Here is a 25,206-nt window from a genome sequence, read left to right as displayed (position 1 = left end):
CTGCTGAGAACTGTTTTGTGCTCACCTCCCTTGCTGGCCCTGAATCTGAGGATTCTGTAAAAGGTCAGGAGTCTACACCAAAAGTACAAAAACAGCCCCCAACTTCAGGACAATAGGGAAGTAGCGGGCTCTCCTAGGGATACTATCCATGGGCAGTCTGTTCCAGTGTTTGGAAATCCAGGGGCCATATTCAGGTAGTTTGGCTAGCTGCCAACCATTAGTCACTGGAACCACTCCCGAGAACAACAGTTTCTGAGAAGCTTTCCAGAATGCCAAGGCCAATGGGGCATTGGTTAGATTCTGATTTTACTTATTTCAGAGGCAATAAAGAAGTGGAGAAATGTACATGAACATGAGGAGGCAATCTGACAATCCTGAAAGGGACTGGTAGTGTCAACATGGTCTCTGCCTCTCAGAGGGTAATATAAACGTACAGGCGTTCTTGATTGCCTCGGGCTTCCAAGGAAATAGTGGAATTTGGTGAGTTTTGTTATCTTTGAGGAGAGGGAGACTAGAGCAATGAAAAGGAGGAAAAACAGAATCACATTGTAACTGATTGCAATCTGATTGATGTTGGGCAAATTGCATCTGAGCAAAAAGTATTGTGTTTCATTTTCCCTTTAAATCATTTCCACTTGAAATTCAGAGTTATCTGCAGTGTTAGAATCAAATCTCTGAGGCTATGCCTTTGGGAGTCCTAAGAAAGAAGGAAAGAGATGAAACCAAAGCTTAGACCCTCTGCCGAGATGCTGACCTGTGCTGTCCAATGATATCCCAATTGCTTCTCCAGTTTTCTCTTCCTGCAGTGATTGAGTGTAATATGATGATATGAGGCTCAGGTAGGGGGTTTAAGAATTTCAAATCAAGCTCCCAATCCTTAAAGTTTTGACAGCAAAGAATGGTCCTTCCCTTTCGCCTAGCTCTAACCCTGGACTCTTGATTTTTTGGTGATAAGACAAAGTAATCTCTAGGGTTTTAAGTTCTATTTCACATGATTTACTCTGTCCTCTTGAAGCTTGTATCTGGATCCAGAGTCAAGAGAAATTATAAAACAAAAATAAGCAATCCAAAGCAAGCTTTGGTTTCCCTGACCTGTGTCCATGATACGCAGCACCACGGGGTTCCTCTGTCAGCTACCAATTTCTTGTTCAACCCTCGGGTCCTTAGAAAGTCTTTCCATGGGCTCAGGGAATTAGAAAGTAGATTTGTTGTTACTGTGAAACTCAGTCTGAGTGATGGGGGAGAAATTAGTTTCTAATCAAAAAGCGGGATTGTGACCCAAGAGAAGGGAAATGGAATATGAGAAAAAGAGCTGTGCCTAAAACTCTCCTCGGCCTAACATTCATTGCAAGAAACGTCAATATGCAGTGCCCCATTCCTACTCCCAAGCTAGTGTGTTCTCAGCGAGTCCTTCCATTGACGGGTGTTAAATCTTCCATCTTGGAGGCAGCTACTGGTCTCCTGTCACCCTCTTCAGCTCTGTCTCAGCCCTGTCCCCTGCCCCAGTGCTCCTGGGCTGGGGGTTTCATGCTCACCTCCTTACCCAGCAGCTACACTACTCTTAGCTTCAAAGGGAACTGGGACTCCGTGTGCTCAGCCCCCTGATTTCACCAAGTGCAGCTCTGTAGCTCTCTGAGCATGGGCTGTCTAGGCTAGAGCCCTAGCTGCGGAGGCAGGACACAGATGCTCTAGCCCAGGCCCCAGGGCCGGCCCCAGGCTGGTTACTTGTCAGGCAGTGTCGCAATGTGCTCCTGGGACACCCGGCAGATGTTTTTTGGAGCTGGCACCAAACTCTTCGTGGAGCCCCGTAAGTTGATTTTTTTTTCCATACATTTCTAGGGATAAGTTGACTCCTGGGACTAGGCTTGCCATCCAGTTTATGGTACATGAGAAAGTATAACTAGGAGATGGAGTGGTACAGATGTGGAGTGGGGCACAGTAAAGACACTAGGCTGAGTAGCAAAGTAGCTCTGTAACTATTATTACTTAAAAAAAATAAAATTATTTCTGAGAAAAGAGCAGCCCAGAAAGCACAGAGAAATCTAGCAGAAGAATTATACTGATATGTTGCAATATCAGATGCAGGAGGGGCAGAGGCCCAAATTCTCCAGGTGGTTGCTTCATCCTTGCACATCGCTTTAGCTAAGCTGACTACTGTGTATGTCTTTGTGCCACCTGAAAAATGTCCTGCAGCTGGAAGACTTAGGAGAGAGATGGTTAACCTGGTGAGAGTAATCAGGTACAGCAAACTTATATTTCAGTGTTCAAGTTAAAGGCCATCTTGGCAGAGATCTTTGGGATTGTGAGTGATATCTGTTATCAATGTTTCAGTGCTTAGGGAACCTATAAGGTACTCTATAAGAACCTAAAACATAGATGATTTCTAAGTTTATAAATTAAGGAAGACTGTTCAGAGAAGGTATACACTTCTTTTTGGATGTTTACCAGCACATAACCTTAGCATTAGATAGTACTCATATAAAAAGAAAGTCTGAAAATAACAATTGCCCAAACAAATAGCACTTTGAAACAATTGCCAAAATGTAGTGATATTTGTGGACCAAGAAGAAAGATTGGGAATTCTCAAAAGACAAGCAATTACATCTTTAAATTTTAGACTACAATGTAGTGCAAATTTTACACAACTTCAAATTTATATTTGGTTTAGGCCTAATATAAAATAGACTGGGTTACATGTGACAACATGTTTTATAAAAACCTAAATTTATATTAAGTTTAGGCCTAATATAAAATAGACTGGGTTACATGTGACAACTATATTGAATGCATTCTATTTTTTTTAAAAGGTTCGTTTCAGTCACATAGCCTTTTTTTTAGTTACCATGATACTAAAGAATGAGTTAAACCCTTTACCTTCAAACAACTGTTTTGAACAGATAGACGTTAATTTAGAAAGAGGATCTGAGAAAAATGTTTTTTCAACCAATGCATCATGCTCTATCTGAAATAGTAACAGCTTCAGAGCTCAATATCCTGAGTGTATGACCTTCTTCAGACATCTGTCTTGTTGGTTATATCAAATTGTTCAAATTATTCAAGCCAGGTCTCTCCATCCCAGAGTGATTATTAACAACTGCCTTTGAATTTAAATTTTTAAATCCCAAGCAAGGCTTAATTTTCCAACTAAATCAGACTAGGATTGGATCATATTTTTAAGTAATGAAGAGAATAGGAGTGTCTGGGCTTTGGTTTTTAATGGACTAGTTTCCTTTCTCTATAACTCATAGCTCCCTTGAAAATCAACCAGATTCATCTCACCAAATCAGTATTGTGAGCAAGAAATGCCACAGTTCTGAAGGGAGATGACTGAGCAGAATGTGTGGTTTCCAAGCCGTTACTGCTGGGCTTATCAGTGTCGGTTATCAGTGGCTTCAGCTATGCCCGGGAAACAAAACAATGAAGCTTTTCTCCTTTTAGGTTCCAGGAGAGCTCTTTGAAAAATCCCCAACACCCTCCCTACACACTCACACCTCTAATTTTAAGGAAAGAAAAAGAGGCATACACAGAGTAGCAGATAAATGATTGTCCAAGATGAGGCATGAAAGGAGAGAAGGCCAGGAGGAGACCCAACTATTGTAACCCATATCCCACAGATCCTCTTAGAACAAAACAAGAAGAAATGGGCTTAAGCTGGTTTCATGCTCGTAAGGACTTCTGAGAGTGATAGTTATTATTCTCTGATTAAAAACTCAAGAGAAACTCTAGGGTAGTCCCTTACAAGAGAACAAGAGTTCACCAGAAGGCAGAGAGATGGACCACTTAACTTTAGCAGATCCCTTCCAGCCCAAAAAATAGGAATGGCACCCTGAAGTGATGTCAGCACTAATAACTACAGAGTGTTGGAAACACTGTGGAGCCATTTCCAGACTCTGCTTTGATCTCACTCCAAGGGTTCATGCATTTAAAATAAACCAACTACAGCACAACTTAAGCTTGGTGCTCTGTGATGACCTGGAGGGGTGGGATGGTGGGCGGGTCGGGGTAGGAGGGTTGAGAGGGAAGCTAAGAGGGAGGGGGATATATGTATACTTATAGCTAGTTCAAATTGTTGTACAGTAGAAACTAACACAAATTTGTAAAGCAATTATACTCCAATTTTTTAAAAAAATTTTAATAAATGAAAATGGAGGATATTCAGAAATTAAATAAAGGTACTGATTCAGATAGATATTTAGCCTAACTCAACCGTCCAGAGGATCGACTAATAAAACATAGATAATTGAAACTCAGTTGACCTAGACACTTCTTTGTATTTGTCATTGTCTACTCTACTCCCAGTCATATCTCTTCACACCTCCTAACTAGGAGTCAAACTGCCTGCCTTTCATTTCTGCTTCCTTTGGTCATCCTTTCATGGAGATGCTAACAAGTTCAGGTCACTAACAGGATGCAGGAAAGTCTGGATTGCGGTGTTTGGCCCCAGGGAAACTGAGGGAAACAGCATTGTTCAACTCCCTCATGTGGATAATCATCTCACAAAATAAACTGATTATATTTGCAGAAAGTCAACCTGCTGCCAGCCCATCTGTTTTTGTCATGAAAAATGGGACAAACGTCGCTTGTTTGGTGAAGGAGTTCTACCCCAAAGAAGTAACTATAAGTCTGCAATCATCCAAGAAAATAATAGAATATGAGCCTGCTATTGTCGTCTCACCTGGGGGGAGGTACAGCGCTGTCAAGCTTGGTCAGTACAACGATCCCGATTCAGTGACATGTTCAGTTGAACACAACAAAAAAACCTGGCACTCTTCTGACTTTGAACCAAAGAAAGACATTTCAGGTAGGTCCTATCTGGCCTCAAGGGGCTGGGGTTGTGGGGAAGAAAAATTGAGGGAAAGAGAAGTTGGAGATGTAAACTCTTGACAGATCACATTCAATATGGCATCATGCTGGAAATAAGACTTAGGTTCAGATTTAAGAATTAAGCTTAATTCCCATCCTTGAACAGGAATTAAACTTGTTACATCTCTGAGCTGGAATCTAGGATGCAATCCATCTTATTTCATCCCCATCTCTCCTCTTCACCCAACTCTGTCTCCTTCATACTAAAGACTCTAGGATTGAACATTCATGTGGGATCTGATCTAGTGTGAGTGCCCCAGCCAAGGGCCACCCAGCTGATCTTGGTGTTCATTATCCCAGTTCTTCCTACAAATTAGAGGCATACCTGGATGTTGGTTTCATGGCCTAATGGAAAAAAAACCTCAAGACAGGAAGCATGTGTCAGTAGCTGTAGGACCTTAACCAAGTCACTCCTCTGGTCCTTAGTTTACTTACTTAAAGTCACCTCCAGTTCTAAAACCTGAAAGCCCTTGAGCCTCTCAGTTGTCATTGTAACCCTGACTACTACTGTTTGTTCCAGAAACAACTCCAAAACCAACGGAATCTGAAAACACCACAGAAATTCAAGTTCCAGCGACCTGCTATGAGCCCCAAGGTTAGTTGAAGCCAAAGGGCCAACTTCAGAATTGAGGTTAAAGCAAACTGTCTCATTGTCAGATGGGGCCCAAAATTATTCTATTTCAAAAGAAAACAAAAACCATACTTGAGTCCAGTTGGCTCCCTCCAACTCTTCAAGCAGAGTCTTCCTGACTATAGGAATGGGTTTTCCCAAAGCTTGCTTTGCTAACTGTGAACAGCACCTTCAGGTCTGTGAAGGCTGTCTGGCACCACGCTGGGCTTCAGACCAGGAAGAATGATGGTGATGTGGGGCAGGCTGGTGTCGGTGCTGTAAGCCAATACCTGGCAGGAAATTTAGTCTCTTGCTAAGTGAGAGAACCATCTTCACTCTCGTTCATCTGCAGTGCAACCTGGGAAGGTGAACATGATGTCCCTCTCGGTGCTGGGGCTCCGAATGCTGTTTGCCAAGAGTGTCGCCGTCAATTTTCTCTTTACTGCCAAGTTATTTTTCTTTTAAGGTAAGAACTAGCTGCTTCTTATTCCTAACTCCATCCAAACTAGGCTACACATGGAAGAAAGGAGTTTAGGACTGATAAGAAGCGTTGGGAAAGGAAAAAACACATAGAGACATATTACGATTCAATAAGGGGGGCCTTTCTAGATACTTAGCATTACACTCTGCCTCCTGTTGGCCTTTTATTTCAAGCCAGACTCAAAATTCATGTAATATAATGTAATACCAGTCAATAATCCTTACCTCCAACTGAGGAGCTAGAAAAACTGGACCTAAACAGGAAAAATCTTTTTCTTTATTGCTATTTTTGTGTATATGGCCAAAGGACCATGGGCTTTTTGAGAGACCATCAGTAAAGGCTCACTTGAAGAATATTCAGGGAAGCAGAACTTGTCTTTGCCAGACAAAGGTGATGCCAGTTCTTGATCCTTAGTCACAGGACTCGATGTGTCGACCAGCCTATCTTTGGGATGAACCTGCACTCCTATTCTTAGTGAACAGCTCACCACTCAGGATGCATGCAAATTGAGGATGAGATGTGAATTATTTGCCTATTACTTGCATTCCCTCTTCTGGTTATCTTGTTATTGTTGTTCCGTCGCTAAGTCATGTCCGACTCTTTGAGACTCCGAGGGCTGCAGCACTCCCCACTTCCCTGTCCTTCACTGTCTCCTGGAGCTTGCTCAAACTCATGTCCATTGAGTCAATGATGTTATCTAACCATCTCATCCTCTGCCGCCGCTTTCTTCTCTTGCCCTCAATCTTTCCCAGCATCAGGGTCTTTTCCAATGAATTAGCTCTTCGCATCAGGTGGCCTAAGTATCTTAGACATGAAATTTGAACCAGAACTTAGCTTTGCCTATAAAGCTCCTTCTCCAGTGCCCCCAAACACCCCTCAGTCCCAGATCCTGATCTAAGAACAGTCCTAGACTTAGTGTGTTGGACTTACCCAACCTAGCCTGCAAGCATCCTCAGTCATTCCCCAACAGGTGAGGGTTTTACCAGCCATCCCAAGGACATAGGCCAAATGGCTACATGGAAAGGACCTTCTGACCTCAGTAGGAATCAGAAGCACTAGATTTTCCTTCCAACTTTGTCACTAACTCACTACAATACCTGAGCCAGTTTTCTTCACCCTGTTGGACCTGGGTTATCACATCTGTAATACAAAGGAGTGAAAAATAACTAAGGAGAGCAGATGGGTTTTATGACTGGTGCCAACACTGATAAACTGGTGGTGACTAGCTGAACTATCACCATGTGTAGAAGGGAAATGTGCCAGGATAGGTTAGTGATGTCTGCAGTGGTACAGCTGCAGCAAGTACTGACCATCCCCATGACTGCTACGATTCCTTCCAGCACTGAAGGTCTATGATTCTATAGCTCTGACAGTTTTCCTTCATTTGCAGGCTGACTGGCATGAGAAGGCTGCATTCCCTGAAAGAAACCAAAAGCCTACAGAGAAGCTATCTCCTAGGCTTTCAACTTTTTGGTGATTCAAGTTGACCCATCCCAGCCTTGCTTAAATGGCTGCTCCCCAAACTGGTTTTCCTTTAAAGGCAACAAACCCAGCTTATCCTTCAGCCTGATGAAAGACAAAAGTCCTGGGAAGTGGGGGCTTATGGCCCCAACTGTTTTATATGCTGCTTTATAAAGGGATAAGAGATATGAAGGTATATAGGACTCATTTTTTCCCCTATGACTGACATACTTTGAAAGTGGTCTTTTGTTTCTTTGACTTTCTTTGCCTCCAGAACTAGAAAGTGGGATCCATCCGGTTCCCAGCTCCATCCTGCAAGAGGCAAAATAGATCCTGGGGAAAGGAGAGCGGGTGTCCTTCTACCTAAATATAAAAGCCTCTGCTCAACCCAGCACTAGATTTCCCCAAACTAGCATTCTCGTCCACAAAGGCACTTTCTGCTTTCCCTAGTACTTGAGAAACAAAACAACACTTGATTCCCTAATACTCTCTGTGTAGGCAATGGGGTTTCTAGAGTCTCATCTAAACACTCTCAGAGCGATTAGCAGAGATCAGAGTAAAATGCAGAGGAAATGTGCTTTCCTCAACTTAACAAACGTGAATTATTGCAAGTTCCAGGCACTGTGCTGAGAGTGCAAAAATAAGTAAGACATGGGTCTTGCTTTCAAGCAACTCACTGTGCAAGTATTTTTGGAGGGAGGGATAGGAGTGAGTCCCCAGTATTTCCCCGTAAAACCAGAGTCTTCCTGACCCCTTGCCCGCCCATCTGTGCATGGGGAATCTGAGGGCATTGGATCTTTGGTGTTGATGGCTTTCTGCCGTTCTTCTTTGTCTCTGTTGCGTTTATTAAAGTGCATTATATGTACCTTGCTTCTGGCTTTATTTATTGTGGACCACTGCAGGGGGAAGTAGGGGGCTGTGAATTCACTAATAGTCAGACAAAAACCAAACTGAGCTCATAGGTCACACCACAGCTTCTGGGGCCCCTAGCCCAGCCCTGGGTTTCCTGCTGTTGTTGCCGCGGGTGCTACAGCAACAGCAGCGCCCCTCCCCGCATGTGGCCACTGCCCTCTGTTCCTCTCACCTCAGCAAGGCCAGTTTAATCCCTTTGCAGGAACACAGGTAGCAGAGGCCTAGAAACCCAACACTGTGGGTGCCTCAGCACCTATGTGGGGTGTCAGTTGGGGACACATGAGGTTACAAGTGAAAGAGCAAGGCTCACCCACCACTTCCCGGCCTTTACCATCTGCAGACTGCCACATCAGGTGCCTGAAACTTTGGCTCCCTCACACATGTTCTTTCCTTCCCTCACACCCCAAACCAAAGAAAACAGGCAGCTGCATTCTGAGTCAGTGAGTTTAGGACAATCTAGATGGATAAGCCAGGTCTATCCTGGGAAAAACCACTAGAAGATTGCACACATCTTCACCTCATGGGCATCAAGAATGCCTGTTTCCAAAATATGTGCATCTGTTACCTTGGGCCATTCTTAGAATATTTCTCTGAAGTTGCTAAAAACTAAAAGATCATAGACTCATTTTGCAGATGGAAAAAAAAAATGCCCCTCAAAAAGTTGTGTACCTTGTCCGAAGTCATTCAGTGGGGCAGGGATATTTCTGGGAGCAGAACCAAGTTATCAGGGGTGCCAACTCCAAGTTCAAACAGTCCTGCACTTAGCTTATGAATGAGCCCACCCACTGGACCACTTTGATCATCAGCAAAAGGCAACCGAGCATTTTATAGGACTATGAATTTCTTCCACCAAAAGGACCCTCCAGAAAAGACTTAAGGCTGGAGCCAGAGGGGACTGTGGCTGCCTTCAGGTGTGGGAACCTTGCTACCATGGATTATAGGTTTCCAGAGCTTTCACATGCAGAATCTCAAGTCCCACAAGGACCCGAAAGGAGTTTACAGAGGAGTATTACACACACTTAGTAGGTGGCAGGACAGAAGCCCCAGAGGCTGAGTCATTTGCCTAAAACTCTGGCTCCCTCACCCACGTTCTTTCCTTCCCTCTCTATAGTAACTACTCTCCACTTGCCTGTGCTCCAGCCCAGACAAACTGCTGCCCAAGCTGCCTACTGCTACAGCCTCCTAGGGCACAGCTGCATGGGGAACCTTGGCTCAGTCATTAACCAGCCCAGTGATCTTCTGATTGTCCCTCACTTCTCTGGGCTTTTCCTGTAAAATAACATCTAACGCTTCTACCAGGGCTTCCCTAGTGGCTCAGCCATAAACAATCTGCCTGCAATGCAGGAGACGGGTTCAATCCCTGGGTCAGGAAGTCCCCTGGAGAAGAAATGGCAACCCACTCCAGTATTCTTGCCTGGAGAATTCCATGGTCAGATGGCAACCCACTCCAGTATTCTTGCCTGGAGAATTCCATGGATGAAGGAGTCTGGTGGGCCACAATCCATGGGGTCACAAAAGAGTCCGACACAACTTAGCAACTCAACCACCACCACCAAGACTTCTACTATTTCTAAGATTACACGTAATAACTCCAATAGCTGTATTAAGGCAGAAACATCAGTAGTAGAGGAAGGAGGGATGCAATCCCAGGGCTGAGGGTGTATCTATTTTTGACATCACATCTTAATTTTGCCTGGAGGTAATTCTCTCCCCTGGGGATGCCACTGAGCTCCAGACTCAGGAACTTTGAAGCTGGGATTCTGGTTTTCACAGACAGCTTTCTGGGAATATCTCAATGCTCTTTGGTGAAAGGAAAATATTCTCCAGACAAAGTAAAAAGGAAGTACCAAAGAACATCCCGGAGAAATAAGGTGACTGCTCAAGAAGATGTGCTTGAAAGGTAAACTGCGGAAATCTTTTAAAAGTAAATAACTTTGTGTCCAATTTGAATCTTAAAAGGGAAACAGTCCAATTCCAACAATGGATAAATGATGGAGATAAAATAAACACACTTCCAATGGGCTCTCTTTAGACTGGTCCCCCACCCACCCCATCTGGCTATCTGCCCAGGGCACACAGCACATCCCTATCAAGCCCTTCTCTGTATCAGGCACAACGCAGGCACCAGGGTCCCTCAGACAGGCAGTCTCCCTTCCCCACCACAGGCACCAGGGCAGCAAGGGCCCTCTATGAAGTGGAGCGACATCTCCTCCATTGGAAGTCGGGGTGCTCCCCTGCAAATGACCAGGCTTTTCGTATTTAGCAGACACGTTAGGGCACCTCCCGAGGCCAGACTGGACCACAGAATGACAGGGAAGAAGGATGCCATGTTCAAGGACATGAGCTGCCCAGAGAAGCAGCTCTGCCAGGCTGTGCCCAGGGGTTTGTGTGCAGACTTCCTGGGCTCCTGCATCACCGTGGGAGCTCCAAAGCACAGTAGTAAGTGGCAGTGTCTTCAGGCCTCACAGAGGAGATCACCAAGTGGAAGGTTTTGCTTCTCACGCTATGCTGCACAGTAAATCTACCCCGAGCAAAATCCGCATCACGGGATCTAGTGTTGTCCCTGTACAGGACAAACTGGAAGACAGCATCTGGCGTCTTTCGGTACCAGTATAAGTCTGGATTTGAATATGTGGTTTGGAAGGTGCACTGCAGTGTCACCTCTCGGCCACTTGCCACTCTCTGCTCCGGGGAGCTCTGGGTCACTTGGTTACACAGCACGCCCTTGTCTGTGAAGAGAAAAAAATAAGGAAACAGTGAAATGCTTTGTTCTGCAGGTCCTAGGTCCAGCACAGGCCCACCCAGGGGAACTCAGTGGGCAGAGGCAGGGGAAGGACACAGAGAGGAAAATTAAAGGCAGAAAATAACTGGAAAATCTAGTGCGAATGGGAAAGAGCCCAAGCCTTGGAAAATCAGAAACAGGGAAACGGATGATAGAATAAGTGGGACAAACAGTGAGCACACTTACAGAAAAGCAAAAGGCTGAAGCCCACAGGGAGAAACATCTTCTTTTTATTTCAAGGAGGAGGATAGACATCAACCCAGGCTCCTTAAACCTCTGAGACCGTCTCTGGGGCTTCTGAAGAGAAGGAGATGGGAGGGACATGAAGGGAGTGGAACAGCCCTGACGGTCACGTGCCTGAATTAGCTGTAACTCTCTGAGGCACATGCTTCCAACCCAGGAAACGTCGTCGTTGTTGTTTTTGTAGTCCTCAACCCTTTTGAACTAATCCTTTTGTAAAAACAATGAAAATGAATTAGTTTTTGAAAAAGGGAAAAAATAGAAATTACCAGCCCAATGATCACATACTTCGATATCAAATTGCCCTGCATGCTACACGCTCAGTTGCTTCGGTCATGTCCAGCTCTCTGCGACCCTGTGCACTGTAGTGCCCCAGGCTACTCTGTCCATGGGGTTCTCCAGGAAAGAATACCGGAGTGGGTTGCTATGCCTTTCTCCAAGGGATCTTCCTGACCCAGGATTCGAACCCGCGTCTCCTCTCTCTCCTACACTGCAGGCAGATTCTTTCCCCAATGAGCCATCGGGGAAGCTCTAAAACTGGCTTCTGGCCCATTTCCACACCCTCTGGTCACAGACTGGGTACCGGTCCAGCATCACACTTTGCGTAGCACCGTCACACAGCGTGGGCACAGCTGACCATGCCTGCGGCGCTCGGTCCACGGGAGAAATGAATGGGGACCTAGTGTTACATCTTTGCATAATGAGGAAAGGAAGAGGGTTGGACAAGGTCATTTCTAAAATCTGCTCTAGGGACTTCCCTGCTGATCCAATGGCTAAGACTCCATGCTCCCAATAGAGGAGGGGCTTGGGTTTGATCGCTGGTTCAGGGAACTAGAGCCCACGTGCCACAACTAAGGAACCTGCCTGCTGCAGTGAAGACAGAAGATTCCGCATGCTGCAACTAAGACCCGATGCAGCCAAAGAAATAAATATTTTTTAATAGATAGAATCTGCTCTAGCCCTGAATTCTAGAACTCTTCTTTTGCTGTTGTTGTTGTTTATTTATTTCTATATAAGTTTTTAATGTTATACTCTGTTCACGATTATTACAAAACATTGAACTCCTCTATTTCTTTTTTCCCCCAGTTTTATTTTTTCTTTCTTTTTAATTTTTTAAATTCTGAAAGTGTGATAAAGTTACCAGAGACTTGGAAAATACAGAACAAAATAACATATAGCTCCACTCTACATTACAATTATTTTCTTAAGTAGCTAAATTAAGATTTTTAGTTGGAGTTTCGGTATCAAACTCTCAAAAATGAATAGAATGAATATACAGAAAAGCAGACGGATCGATTTCTGATGGATCAGGAGGGCTGCAATTCTGAGATCACTCTTTCACTTCCCGCAGTCTGATTTCCATCTCTCCTGCAGCACACACTTGGCCCCAGCTGGAAAATTCTCCCCTGAAGCAGCGCTTCCCAGTGGGTGAGCTGCCGTGAGTAGGTTACAAGGCTGCTGAGATAGTGCTCACAGCGGACACTTGGGCCTGGGGCAACTGGAGCCTCCTGGGTCAGCCCTTCCTGGCCACACTCAAGTACGAATATTATCTTCTGTATAAGCCAAGACATGACAACTGCTGGGAGGCACTGCCCTAAAAGAACAGATGGCCAACTTGCTCCCCTAACCCTGGGAGTGTTTCTAGGAGTACTCTGGAGTCCCTCTGTTTCCCTGTCCCCCACCTTCAATTCATCAGGAAGGCCTGTCAGCTCCACCAAGAGGTGTGTCTCCAAGTGCCTCCGCTTCTCTCCACCCCCATCCCTTCCGGCCAATACCACCCTATCTTGTCTGGCCCATGGCAGTAACCCCTCAACTAGTCCCCTTGACTCTGTTCTTCCTTTGGACAATCCCTCTCCAGGTCTTCATAAAATGTAAATCTAATGATGTCAGGGAGGCTTCCTATCCTGGCCTGTGACCCACTGAACATGGTGGGACCACTGCTGTCTGCCAGCCTCCTCGCGTGCCCTCTCCTACACCCATCACTGCCCTTCAGCTGCTGTGGCTTTCCTGCTGCTCCCTCCCTGCCTCTCTCTTCTGGCTGCCTGAAACTCTGTTTCCAGTTTTTTACCAGTCTCAGCTCTGAGAGTCTCTCCCTGGCAAATAAATTAGTCACTCGCTTGGGGACCCAGTTCAGTTCAGTTCAGTTCAGTCACTCAGTCGTGTCTGACTCTTTGCAACCCCATGAACCACAGCATGCCAGGCCTCCCTGTCCATCACCAACACCTGGAGTCCACCCAAACCCATGTCCATTGAGTCGGTGATGCCATCCAACCATCTCATCCTCTGTCGGCCCCTTCTCCTCCCGCCATCAATCTTTCCCAGCATCAGGGTCTTTTCCAATGAGTCAGCTCTTCACATCAGGTAGCCAAAGTATTGGAGTTTCAGCTTCTACATCAGTCCTTCCAATGAACACCCAGGACTGATCTCCTTTAGGATGGACTGGTTGAACCTCCTTGCAGTCCAAGGGATTCGCAAGAGTCTTCTCCAACACCACAGTTCAAAAGCATCAGTTCTTCGGAGCTCAGCTTTCTTTATAGTCCAACTCTCACATCCATACATGACCACTGGAAAAACCATAGCCTTGACTAGACGGACCTTTGTTGGCAAAGTAATGTCTCTGCTTTTTAATATGCTGTCTAGCTTGGTCATAACTTTCTTTCCAAGAGTAGGCGTCTTTTACTTTCATGGCTGCAATCACCATCTGCAATGATTTTGGAGCCCAGAAAAATAAAGTCAGCCACTGTTTCCACTGTTTCCCCATCTATTTGCCATGAAGTGATGGGACCGGATGCCATGCTCTTAGTTTTCTGAATGTTGAGCTTTAAGCCAACTTTTTCACTCTCCTCTTTCCCAGAGTCACCCTCAATCTCATCTCTGTCTTATTTTCACATCTCATCAGTCACTGTATTTGACATCACTGGGCTTATACATGCTTATTATTTGTCTTTCCCTTCTCACCCTGTATGGGCTTCCCTGATAGCTCAGTTGGTAAAGAATCTGCCTGCAAAGCTGGAGACCCCAGTTTGATTCCTGGGTCAGGAAGATCCGCTGGAGAAAGGATAGGCTACCCACTCTAGGATTCTTGGGCTTTCCTGGTGGCTCAGCTGGTGATGAATCTGCCTACAATGCAGGAGACCAGGCTTTGATCCCTGGGTTGGGAAGATACCATAGAGAAGGGAAATGCTACCCACTCCAGTACTCTGGCCTGGAAAACTCCATGGACTGTATAGATGGGGTCACAAAGAGTCAGACAGGACTGAGCGACTTTCACTTTCATTTCATCACCCTGTGTACATACACAGATATGATGAGTCCTAGCCCCTAGGACTGTGTCTGCCATGCATCTGGCAATCCACAAAGATTCGTGAACAACAGAATATAACTTTCTCTACTTAAAAACTCACCATTGGCATGGATAAGTTTGCCAGATTATTTTTATTGAAGTATAGTTGATTTACAGTGTTGTATTCGTTTCCGGTGTACAATATAGTGATTGTTATTTATATATTCTTTTTCATATTCTTTTCCATTATGGATTATTACAGGATATTGAATATAGTTCCCTGTGGTGTACAGTAGGACCTTGTTGTTTTTCTATTTTACATGTAGTACTTTACATAGTATTTGTCTTTCTCCTTCTAACTTACTTCACTCAGTATGATGATCCATAGATCCATCTGTGTTGCTGAAAATGGCATTATTTCATTCTTTTTTTCTGGCTGAGTAGTATTCCTTTGTGTGTATATACCACATTTTCATTATCCATTTATCTATTGATGAACATTTAGGTTACCTCCATATCTTGACTATTTTACATAGTATAGGTGCCAGATTTAACAAATAAAAATACAGGACACTCAGCTAAGTTTACATTTCAAATGAACAACAACAAAAATTTTTAGTAATAATTGGGGCTTCCATGGTAGCTCAGCTAGTAAAAAATCTACCTGCAATGCAGGAGATCCCAGTTCGATTACTGGGTCGGGAAGATCCACTGGAGAAGGGATAGGCTAACCATTCCAGTATTCTTGGGCTTCCCTGGTGGCTCAGCTGGTGATGAATCTGCCTACAATGGATAGGCTAACCATATATCTGCCTGCAATGCAGGAGCCCTGGGTTTGATCCCTGAGTTGGGAAGATCTCCTGGAGAAGGAAAAGGCTACCCACTCCAGTATTCTGGCCCGGAGAATTCCATGGACTGTATAGTCCATGGGGTTGCAAAAGAGTCAGACACGACTGAGCAACTTTCACCAGTAATAATTGGGAGATGTCATATTTAGGATATATTTATTCTAAAAAGATATTCATTGTTTTTCTGATATTCAAATTTCACTGGACATTTTTCATTTTATCTGGAAATCCTAGTCATGAAGACCACCAAAAGCATATCCCAGAAAGTCTGAAACCCCAGTGTGAGCATCCCCAGGCCTCCGGATGTGGAAGAGGGAGGTTCAGCAACCTGGTTGCTTTGTTTGATCAGCGCCACCAGGCCTGCACTGCCCCCTACAGGTAGGGGTCTCCCTCTCAAAGGCACCAGCCCCTCTGAGGGGGAAGGCCACTTCCAGCTTCTGGCTCTGAGATATTCACAGGCTCTGGCAGTCCCCACTCAGTCTTTGGGAGTCTGTCCCTGTTCTAAAGGTGGTGCCAAGCATGATATTTGTGAGAACTGAGTGTTCCCTTCCTGACCTAGGCAGTATCAGTTCAGTTCAGTCGCTCAGTCATGTCCAACTCTCTGCGACCCCATGAACCACAGCACGCCAGGCCTCCCTGTCCATCACCAACTTCCAGAGTTCACTCAGACTCACTCACGTCCATCGAGTCAGTAATGCCATCCAGCCATCTCCTCCTCTGTCGTCCCCTTCTCCTCCTGCCCACAATCCCTCCCAGCATCAGAGTCTTTTCCAATGAGTCAACTCTTCGCATGAGGTGGCCAAAGTACTGGAGTTTCAGCTTTAGCATCATTCCTAGGCAATATAACAGTTTACAAATTAAACTGCTGCTCCTCTTCTGACAGCCCAACCTCAATTACATCTGCCCACTCGCGAGAACAGAGGAGAGGGCTTCAGAGACCCTCACTCACCTGCCCTCTCCCTAAGCCTTCACACTGAGATCTTCTCAGGGTGGCACAATCATAAAACAACCCCCTCCCCACCATGGTGTCCTTCCATCATTCCTTGAGAGGCCACTTCAACCAAGGCACTTCTCAGAACAGCAGTGCAGTATCATGGTTAAGGAGCAGGGCTCTGGATCCACACTACTTGGGTTCCTATCAGCTCCAGCATCTACTTGTTGTGAGAGCTTAAACACAACCTAACTCCTCCTCAAGCCTCAGTTTCTCCATCAATAAAATGGAGATGAGAATAATAATAGCTTTTTCATGGGACTGCTGGAAAATTAAATGAAATAACACAAGCAATACACCCAGCAAGTGATCTAAGAACGCTAGTCATTGCTGTTGCTATTGTCATTTTTGTGAAATAGACTGATGAATAAACTCCTGAGAGCTTGAGGCTCATCAAAAACGTTCAGAGATAAGATGCTGAGTAAATCTAAAAAATAAAGTGAAATCACGCCAAAAACTTTTAAAAACCACGCTGTACCAATCGATGGCAAATGAAAACGAGACTCTCATCTTTCATTTCTGTCACTGCTGTAAGTATGTCATAGAGCTCTGTGACCCCCTAAGACCTGAGCCAGCTATGCTTATCCCAAACCCCTAAGAGCACCAGGAGCATGAAGTGAATCTGCTAGCTCACTGCCCTATGTCTTCCGAAGGTTTCAACAGGCTTGTTCATAGGAGACCACAATGTACCCAAGAGAGTGACCCCCAAAGTTTAGAGCTAAGAGAGCCTCAAGATTTAATGACCTACTACGACACACTGCCCTTGAACTTTCCTGCCCCATCTCCCTTAAACCTGTGAGTGTCTGCATCTGAGTCCCGGCAGGGACGGACTGCCTTTCTTTAACCCAAAATCACCACTCAACAGAGGCCTTCAGACCTGACAGGGCCCCAGGAATTCGATAAACAAGCCACTCTTGTCCCAGGCTTCGATTTGATCACTGCTGCTGCTAAGTCACTTCAGTCGTGTCCGACTCCGTGAGACCCCATAGACGCCAGCCCACCAGGCTCCCCCCGTCCCTGGGATTCTCCAGGAAAGAACACTGGAGTGGGTTGCCATTTCCTTCTCCAATGCATGAAAGTGAAAAGTGAAAGTGAAGTCGCTCAGTCGTGTCTGACCCTCAGCGACCCCATGGACTGCAGCCTACCAGGCTCCTCCGTCCATGGGATTTTCCAGGCAAGAGTACTGGAGTAGGGTGCCATTCTACACTAGATCAAAAAATGGGGGATTTTCCTCCCAGCTTCCTTTCAGGAGGGCAGCTTTGTTTTTTACCTTATAGCGCCCTCTGCTGTTCTAATTAGCCCATCTCCATAAGTAGGTCATACTGGAAGTTGGCAGAAAAGAGGTCAGGGGAGGAAAATAGTCTTTGTTCAGAACTTAGTCAAAGTTGCTGCTTCTGTTCCCCAATCCCCTTTCAACCCTGACACTGGCAGCTGCTTCTCTGTTGGGCCAAAGGGCCCATCCTCCCCCAGTCACTCAGAGCACTGTCTTCAAGGACATGAGACAGCACCCCACAAGGGTACATGGGACATTTCCCTACCAAACAAAAGCCTAGTGCAACAGCGAAGGACACAGGGAAATGTCTTTGGATGGACATGGACAAACACATCGCCTTTTTAATGAAAGAACAGAAATGTGATTCAAAGGAAAAGCTTAGAAACATCTGACTGTGTGATGATGGGAGTGAGTGGTCTAGTGGGAGGGTTTCTGCATCATTTTCTTCCTGTGGCCCATTCCATTCCAGAACCCCCAGGACAGACCTGGGCGGATGGATAAGAGGAAGCATGCCAGGAAGGGACTGAGGTCCAGCAGACGTCCTCTACCCCCAGGACCTCTGTTTGGGGGGAAGATCTTTCTGAAGGCTCTTTGGGCCAGAGCAAGTACGAAGAATGCTACCATGATTTGCTGCCCAAGGCCTGTGTTTGAAGGAAAGCTGTGAGGAGGAAGCGATACTCCTTGGTATTACTGTCATCACCTCTGCAGCAGCCTATGGAAGGAACAGTCTTGGTCCAACCAGGTCAGTGATATCTTTTGTGATGGGGCTATGAGGGACCTGGCCTGACCCTGAGCCAAGCACATCTCTCAAGCCTTTTGTAGGATCTTCTCTCCAATTATCCCCCAGGCATGGAGGGCAAGCAGGTGATATCTCAATTACCAAGGGCTAGCAATTGGTAATAGTTATTGGAGCACAGTTTTAAGAAGGATTGTGAACTATATGTAAAATAGATAAGCAGCAAGGATTTATTGTATAGCAGAGGGGAATATATTCAATATCTTTGAATAACCTATGATGAAAAATCAGAGATATATCTAATATATATTTATATACTAATAAATATATATAACTGAATCACTTTGTCATACACCTGAAACTAACATAATATTTTAAATCAACTACACTTCAATTTTTTTTAAAAAGGACTGAGGCTACATCTAGACGCAGGGAGCAGAGTGATGTGTCTATTAGCAATACCTGCCATGGGAGCAGGAACAGGAGGTAACACCACGTGGCTTTGTGTTTGCCACTATCCCTGCTTAGATGTCAGTCCTGGTAATGAATCCCGCAGAGAAAGGCTAATCAGAGGCAACTCTCTGTTGGATTATCCTTTTGGTAAAGGGCAAATTTCTAAATCTCTGCTTTTCCCTTGGCTTCCCTGAGACCTCACGGGCCATTTCCTCCACTATCAATTGCTGTTGCCTGCAGCCTAAGAAATAAAATTTTAAAAATGAATTAAGATGCTCTATATCTCTCTTTAAAATTTTAAACCCTGTGCCAAAGCCAAACATCTCCCTTGAGTCACTTATCCGCTGCTTAACAGAGATAATCATACCCAGGCTAGCTAGGAGAGCCCCGGGGATGGGGACTGCCAAGGGAAGGTCCCTGTTCTCCTGAATCACAGGAAGGAAGAAGGCAGGAATGGAACTCAGGTGTTCTGATTTCTAGCCCCATCTCTGTCTCTATCTACTGATGTGGCCTTAAGCAACTTTATCCCTCAGGGCTTGGGCTTCCTCATCCTCTGTTTGGCCCCAGCAGCTGTTAAGTTCCCTTCCAGATCTTGCACTTTAGGAAGCTAATGTATAAAGCTGAGAGCTGAACTAAGAGAATTATTGGTTTATATTTCCCTGTACGTGTGCTTAAACTCTGCCATGCCCAGCAAGCGAGGAAAGCAAAGCATGCTTCTTCACTGGGGGGGGGCAGCATCATTTCTTGATTGAGTATGTGTGTGACTCATCAGAACCTGGAGGTTTGTGCCCTTATGCCAACTTGGAATCCAGTTATTATTGCATCTGGGAGGAAGAAAGTGCTGAAAACAGTCTTTGCAGGGAGGGGGGTGGAAAAAAGCATTAATTTGGCAAGAGAAAAAAAGTCTCTGCATCGTGTGATAACATTTTGATATCTTATTTATCATCTTCATCCCTGAAATCTACTCAGCTACCTACTATCTCTGTCCTAACAGAGGGAAGAGGGTAGACCTTTCCCAGGAAAGAGGGGGCCCCTGGAGAGGACAGACAGCTATCTCTGTCTAGTGAGGAAGGGGAACAGAGGTGATGCCACATCCCTTTCAACCATGCTGACGCTTGTAGTTTTTGTAAAGATGTTCACTCCTGTGGGAATGAGGTTAGTGGGAAACTGACATTTTGGAACCAAGACTAGAGGAATCTTGAAACTCAGTGCGTACTATCTGGTAGAATTAATTTTTTTTTTCATCTGAAAATTGTCAGAGAGATATTCAAGTGTTCTTTGAGGAAGAGGAACAAAAGATGAATAATAATACAATTCTATTTATAAATATTTATTAAATGCCCACAGTTTTCCCCAGGGATCACCTGGGCCAGTTTTGGAGGAGGTGGTTTCATTGCCCTAAGGGAGGAAAGGTTTTGTCAATGGATGAACAATGACAACAGATTTACCTCTGAGACCCAGACACGGTTAACTGTGGCCCTGGGTAAGTAGCTTGTCTTCAGGGGGAAAAATATGTACACAGCAGCATGGATAATCTAAAACACAAGATCGTCAAAAATGGCATTTTATTATTGGCTTTTAGCACACATTTCATTATTTTGTAGGGCCAGTTTCTCTCCCCAACTGTAAGTTTTCTTGATCTATTAAATATATGGGGGGAAAGCTTTTCAAGAATCATAGGTTTCTGAAATTAGGCTCACAGTCAACATAGGAAGCAGTGGTACCTTTTGTCTTTCCAGTAATGAAAAAGGGGACCTGACATCCCTCATATACTTGATGCCCACAGGGGTCTCCTTTCCTGTTGTAGGTCAGAACCAATGGTGAACCACCAGGCAGTTATGATTTTTATAGATCTGTACAAGATGGGAATAAGAAATAGCCTACAAGATGTTCAGGATATGGGAGTCTCCGCTGCCCAGGAAGGCAGAGAATTCTGGACCCCTTAACGTGATTGGTCCTGGTGACCTCATGGCCTGAGTCCTGGGCTGCAGGACAACCCTAAGTGACCTTGCTTACCAAGCTAGCCCCCTAATCAGCCCAGAGACAGGCTACATCTGAGAAGAGGAAGTCACAGCCCAGCACTAAGAGGAACTTTTGGTAAAGGGCCCAGGCACTGTGTAAAGAGCACCGAGAAATTCACCTTTGGGAAAGGGACTCAGTTAATTGTAAGCCTGGGTGAGTACCTCCATTTCAGATGTAGTGTTAGCAAAACCCCCCTCAGCATCTAACACCTAACAACCAGAGAGCTGGCGCTGGTGGCTAGATGATGAACTTCCTTATCCATTGGGAAAAGACTATAAATATCGAACCACCTTTCCGGTGGATAAGCAAGAGCCTGTAGTTTATGTAAAGGTGTCTGCTCCTGTGGGAAGCAAGGCAATTTACATTCGGAACCGGGACTCAAGTGAGAGTGAAACTTAGTAAGTACTAGCTTTAAACCAAAGGTGTCAGTTTATTTGGTTTGATTTTTGAATTATCTGGAAGCTCCAAAGGAAGAACCCTGAGGATTTGGTTCCAAAATTCTGACTTCAAACTTCTAAAGAGATCTAATGTTAAGGCAGATGGTAGGCTCAAAAAACTCTATTTCCCTATGTGTAAGTAGAGACCTACTTTTCTCTTCTCTGCTTATTTGTTTTGTTTAGGAAATGGGGAGGAGGACGAGACACTCTGGGAGGTTGGGAGGAATAGATTTGCACAATATTTTGGGATAGATTAGGTCCAGAGAAGCAAACCAAAGAGTAATAGCTCAGAAAGTCCTGAAAGACCACCTAACTCACTTCTTTAATTTTGCAAATAGGACAGCAAAACGCAGAGAGGTTTGTGAACTTGCTCAAGGTCACACAGCTGAGCCTGGTCTGGGACTAAGCCAAGACACCTCACAGCTGTGACCAGGCCAGACCCAAGAGAAAAAATATCATGGTTCTTGACTGAGCAAGTTTATTTGCACCCCAAACATTCTTTTTCCAAGATTTAGCGAACTCAGAACAGAACCCCAGGGTTCTAAAGAGCAATAAAATCATCACGTGCCTGTTTTGTGGGGGAAAGTCGACTAAAGTCAAAACAGCTAAACCTGATCTTAGGGGAAATGTTCAGCCATCTGCAAATGGAGGCAGGGATGCAAAAAAGCTTAAATGAAAATGCTGTTCTTGTCTTCAGACAATTGACTGTGACCATCAAACACTATCTATAAATTCTGCAGTGCTAATTTCTCTCCCAGTGGGATTTTATATTCTATGATAAATTGCATCAGCTATGCAATTACTCTGGACCACAGAATGTGTATACAGAATCGGCTTGCTGAGCCTTCCTGTGTCTTAAAGTAGCAATCCTATCTCTGGACCTATCTCTCAACCCTGAAGGTCTGAGCTACCACCAAGAAAGATACCATCACTTATCCTGTCTGAAAAGCTTAGAGGTTGAAGGAAATTTTTAATTCTTGGGAAGCTCAGCAAAGTTGGGTTCACTGAGTTGACCCCTTCGGTTTTTGCAAAGCCTCGGAGCATTGTGTTCAACAAACCAGTGGCTCTAAGATGATATTTGGGAAAGGGACTCAGCTCACAGTGCAACTTGGTAAGTGGAAAAAGCACCGAACCTTCTTGAAAATGGTATGAGACCCTTTTACAGCAATTCGTGGGTATGTGACTTCTTGGCCCATCTTTGCTCATATGCAAGTTCTGCCTGGCTAAATGATACCCTATCCATATCCTCCAAGATGGTCCAGTCATGAAGGTGCATCCATGCAGCTAAATACAGCTTTTGCTAAATTCTCACAAAATCACTTACCCTCCTCATCAAACTGCTGGGTAGTTCTGTTACCCTCATAGCCCTGCTGGTTTACCAATTAGAAGAAGAGAAGTACACAAGGACTTGGAGCTTTTTAGGGCATTGTGAAAAGAGCATCACTGCCAGTGTGTTTGGCTTCTGGGGAGGAAAATAATGATGATTTTTAACTGCTTACTATGTGCTAGGCAATGGGCTGCATGTTTTCTATCCATTATCGTAGCAAATCTTTGTACCAGCTATGTGGGTTAAGTCTTATTATTATCATCATTTTATAGAAGAGAACTTCTTTCATTTTCATATTTCATATTCTTTTGGAAGCTCAGAGAGAGGTTGAATAACATGTTCAAATTGAGTGAGAAAGAGGGCCTAGAATTTAATTCTTGGAACTCAGATTCCAGAATTTAGTGTTTACTAGTGGGGGACTGGATTATGTTTTGGGGGAAAATCACTGATGCTTTGGTCTCTAAAGTTGCTAAAACAATCCCTAGAGAACTGTGCTCTCAGCTAAGCAAGCCAGGGACAGAGCAGCTGGGCCAGCGCAACCCACATCCAGATCCTAGTCCTACAACAACATCACCACGCCGCACCATCCTCCCACTTTTCTCCCCACTTTACAGACAGGGAAATGGGTGCAGCAGGTTAAGGAACTTGCCCTTGGTTCCAAACCCAAGAATCTCTGACCCCAAAACTGAGCTATTTCAAATTAATTGCAACTGCTAACCAGCTAGGTTAAGTAATTCATTAATGGCAGCAATCTAATGTTAGGTAAAGATGGATTAAAGTGTTTCCTTAGCTCCTCCCCCTATTCAGGAACGACTGTACAGTTTCGTGATCGCACAACATTGTGTTTCCACCTTTGTGCTTCCTTTGGGAGAGATGGAGGAGCCCCGGGCCCCAGCCCCTGGTGGAAGGGTCTTGGCGGTATTTGTAAAGCAGTCTGTGGGGGTGTAACTCAGGACGGATCTGAAAGACTCCTCTTTGGAAAGGGAACGAAGCTGACAGTAAGCCCACGTAAGTTTGAGTAACTAATGCTTCCAGATTTCTCTCTGGAACCCTGATTCTTAAATTTCCCACTCTGTTTTATAATCAAGTCCAAATCATGGCAGCCCCATTGATGGATTCCAATTGAAACAACCAATGATATATACCTACCTCATGCGATACTCTGCTGTTTACCCTCACATGTTATTTTATCTAATAGACCAGAAGCTAGTGGAACATTTAAACTAAGGAGTCAGACTGTTAGAAAGTTTAATTTCGTATTATAACTGGTGGAATTTTCCATGAGACTAAGAGAAAATCAGTTAACTCACAGAGCCTCTATTCTCTCCCTCTGTAAAATGTGGGAGGCAGTTCCTACTCCTGTTTTACCAGAGCAGGCAGGCTGTGGGGGATGTTGGCACATTTCCAGCTAAGTGACAATAGAGCAAGGAAAAAGAAGGGCCCAGACAGTCCATTAACTCTACCACCAGACCCTCATTATACAAAGCTGGTTTTACCAAGAGAACGCCTGGATGATAAGTAAACACTTAAATAGGTAGTAAAGGGACTCTGAGCAACGGGGCTTTTGTAGAGCCTCGTGTCATTGTGTAGAACCCCATCCAATAATAAGCTGACATTTGGAAAAGGAACGATCCTGAGTGTTAGACCAGGTATGTTTTAAAGATGATTTGTTTCTAAACATAAGCCTTCACTCTTAGAAATACTGTGAAAGATCACTGAGTTACTCACTGAGCTATTAGCATCTTTGGGGACCTGGTGTCACCAGTCTTTCTGGCGAGATGCTAATGAGGGCAGCCTCATATGGAGACTCTTTAGGGCTGTTTCTTCTACACCTTTAAGCCTTTGGACGTGTTATGCTGGTTTTGGTTGTTATTGGAGATGTGTGTCTGACAAATGAAATCTGAGCTAAAGTTTTAGTGTGTAGAGTAGAAAGCCATTAGGAAGAAAGGATCTATTAGACTAAAGCAATGTAGGGTGTGCAAAGCAACCTGACTCAGAAGAAGACAGTGAGATGCAGCCTATACATATAAATGGCTGAATGACCACTCTCATTCTTATATCTCAGGTGAGATTCTTGCCTTCCTAAGGCCTCCATGTTGGAGAAATTAGGAAAGAAATTGCCTAATCCTGATTATTCTCAAATCATTGGAGCCACACCAGTTGGGTAAAACCATGTAGGATTTTCTGGTGCTGACATCAATCTCAAGCTAATATTTAGGGAAGTGGTAAGACTGAAAGCAAATACTCAAAACAGATCACGAACTTCTGAAAACATGCCCCAGGATGCTGTTAACCATGATGCTTCTAACTGGAACTTTTTCATTCTCGCCTTGGCTGAGCTCAGCAGAGAAGCCCCTTTGAATATCCACTCATTTCTGTGCCCTTCGAAGTGTGAGGGAAGGAGTCCCTAACCCAACATAACAACTCATCTCTCCACCTTGCAATACTCAGAGGGAGATTTTTGAGCACTACTTACCACTCTCAAAA

The 25,206-nt window shown here is 44.7% G+C and overlaps 1 protein-coding gene across 2 annotated transcripts; it reads left to right on the top strand.

The window, feature by feature from the left end:
• Window positions 1-1,654: 1,654 nt before the first annotated feature.
• Window positions 1,655-8,280, top strand: LOC101106528 (T cell receptor delta constant). Of its 2 annotated transcripts, none has more exons than XM_042252991.1 (5): window positions 1,655-1,807; window positions 4,523-4,801; window positions 5,384-5,458; window positions 5,826-5,939; window positions 7,345-8,280. In XM_042252991.1, exons 1-4 carry the CDS (start codon window positions 1,744-1,746, stop codon window positions 5,936-5,938), a joined length of 531 nt encoding a protein of 176 aa, XP_042108925.1. In that variant the 5' UTR covers window positions 1,655-1,743; the 3' UTR covers window position 5,939; window positions 7,345-8,280. The 2 variants fall into 2 exon arrangements, with proteins under 2 accessions (XP_042108925.1, XP_042108926.1); XM_042252992.1 differs by having other exon boundaries at window positions 7,328-8,280.
• Window positions 8,281-25,206: the final 16,926 nt, after the last annotated feature.

This window comes from Ovis aries, chromosome 7 (genome assembly GCF_016772045.2).
Source record: "Ovis aries strain OAR_USU_Benz2616 breed Rambouillet chromosome 7, ARS-UI_Ramb_v3.0, whole genome shotgun sequence".
NCBI lineage: Eukaryota > Metazoa > Chordata > Mammalia > Artiodactyla > Bovidae > Ovis > Ovis aries.
The sequence above is the reverse complement of the archived record's forward strand: the minus strand, read 5'-3'. Positions and strand labels throughout refer to the sequence as shown.

Excerpts from the sequence above, each read along its gene's own strand:
- LOC101106528 (XM_042252991.1), top strand. The coding sequence starts at position 1,744 with ATGTGCTCCTGGGACACCCGGCAGATGTTTTTTGGAGCTGGCACCAAA. Across the intron at positions 4,802-5,383 it reads ACCAAAGAAAGACATTTCAG|AAACAACTCCAAAACCAACG; the intron begins GTAGGTCCTATC and ends TGTTTGTTCCAG. Across the intron at positions 5,459-5,825 it reads GACCTGCTATGAGCCCCAAG|TGCAACCTGGGAAGGTGAAC; the intron begins GTTAGTTGAAGC and ends GTTCATCTGCAG.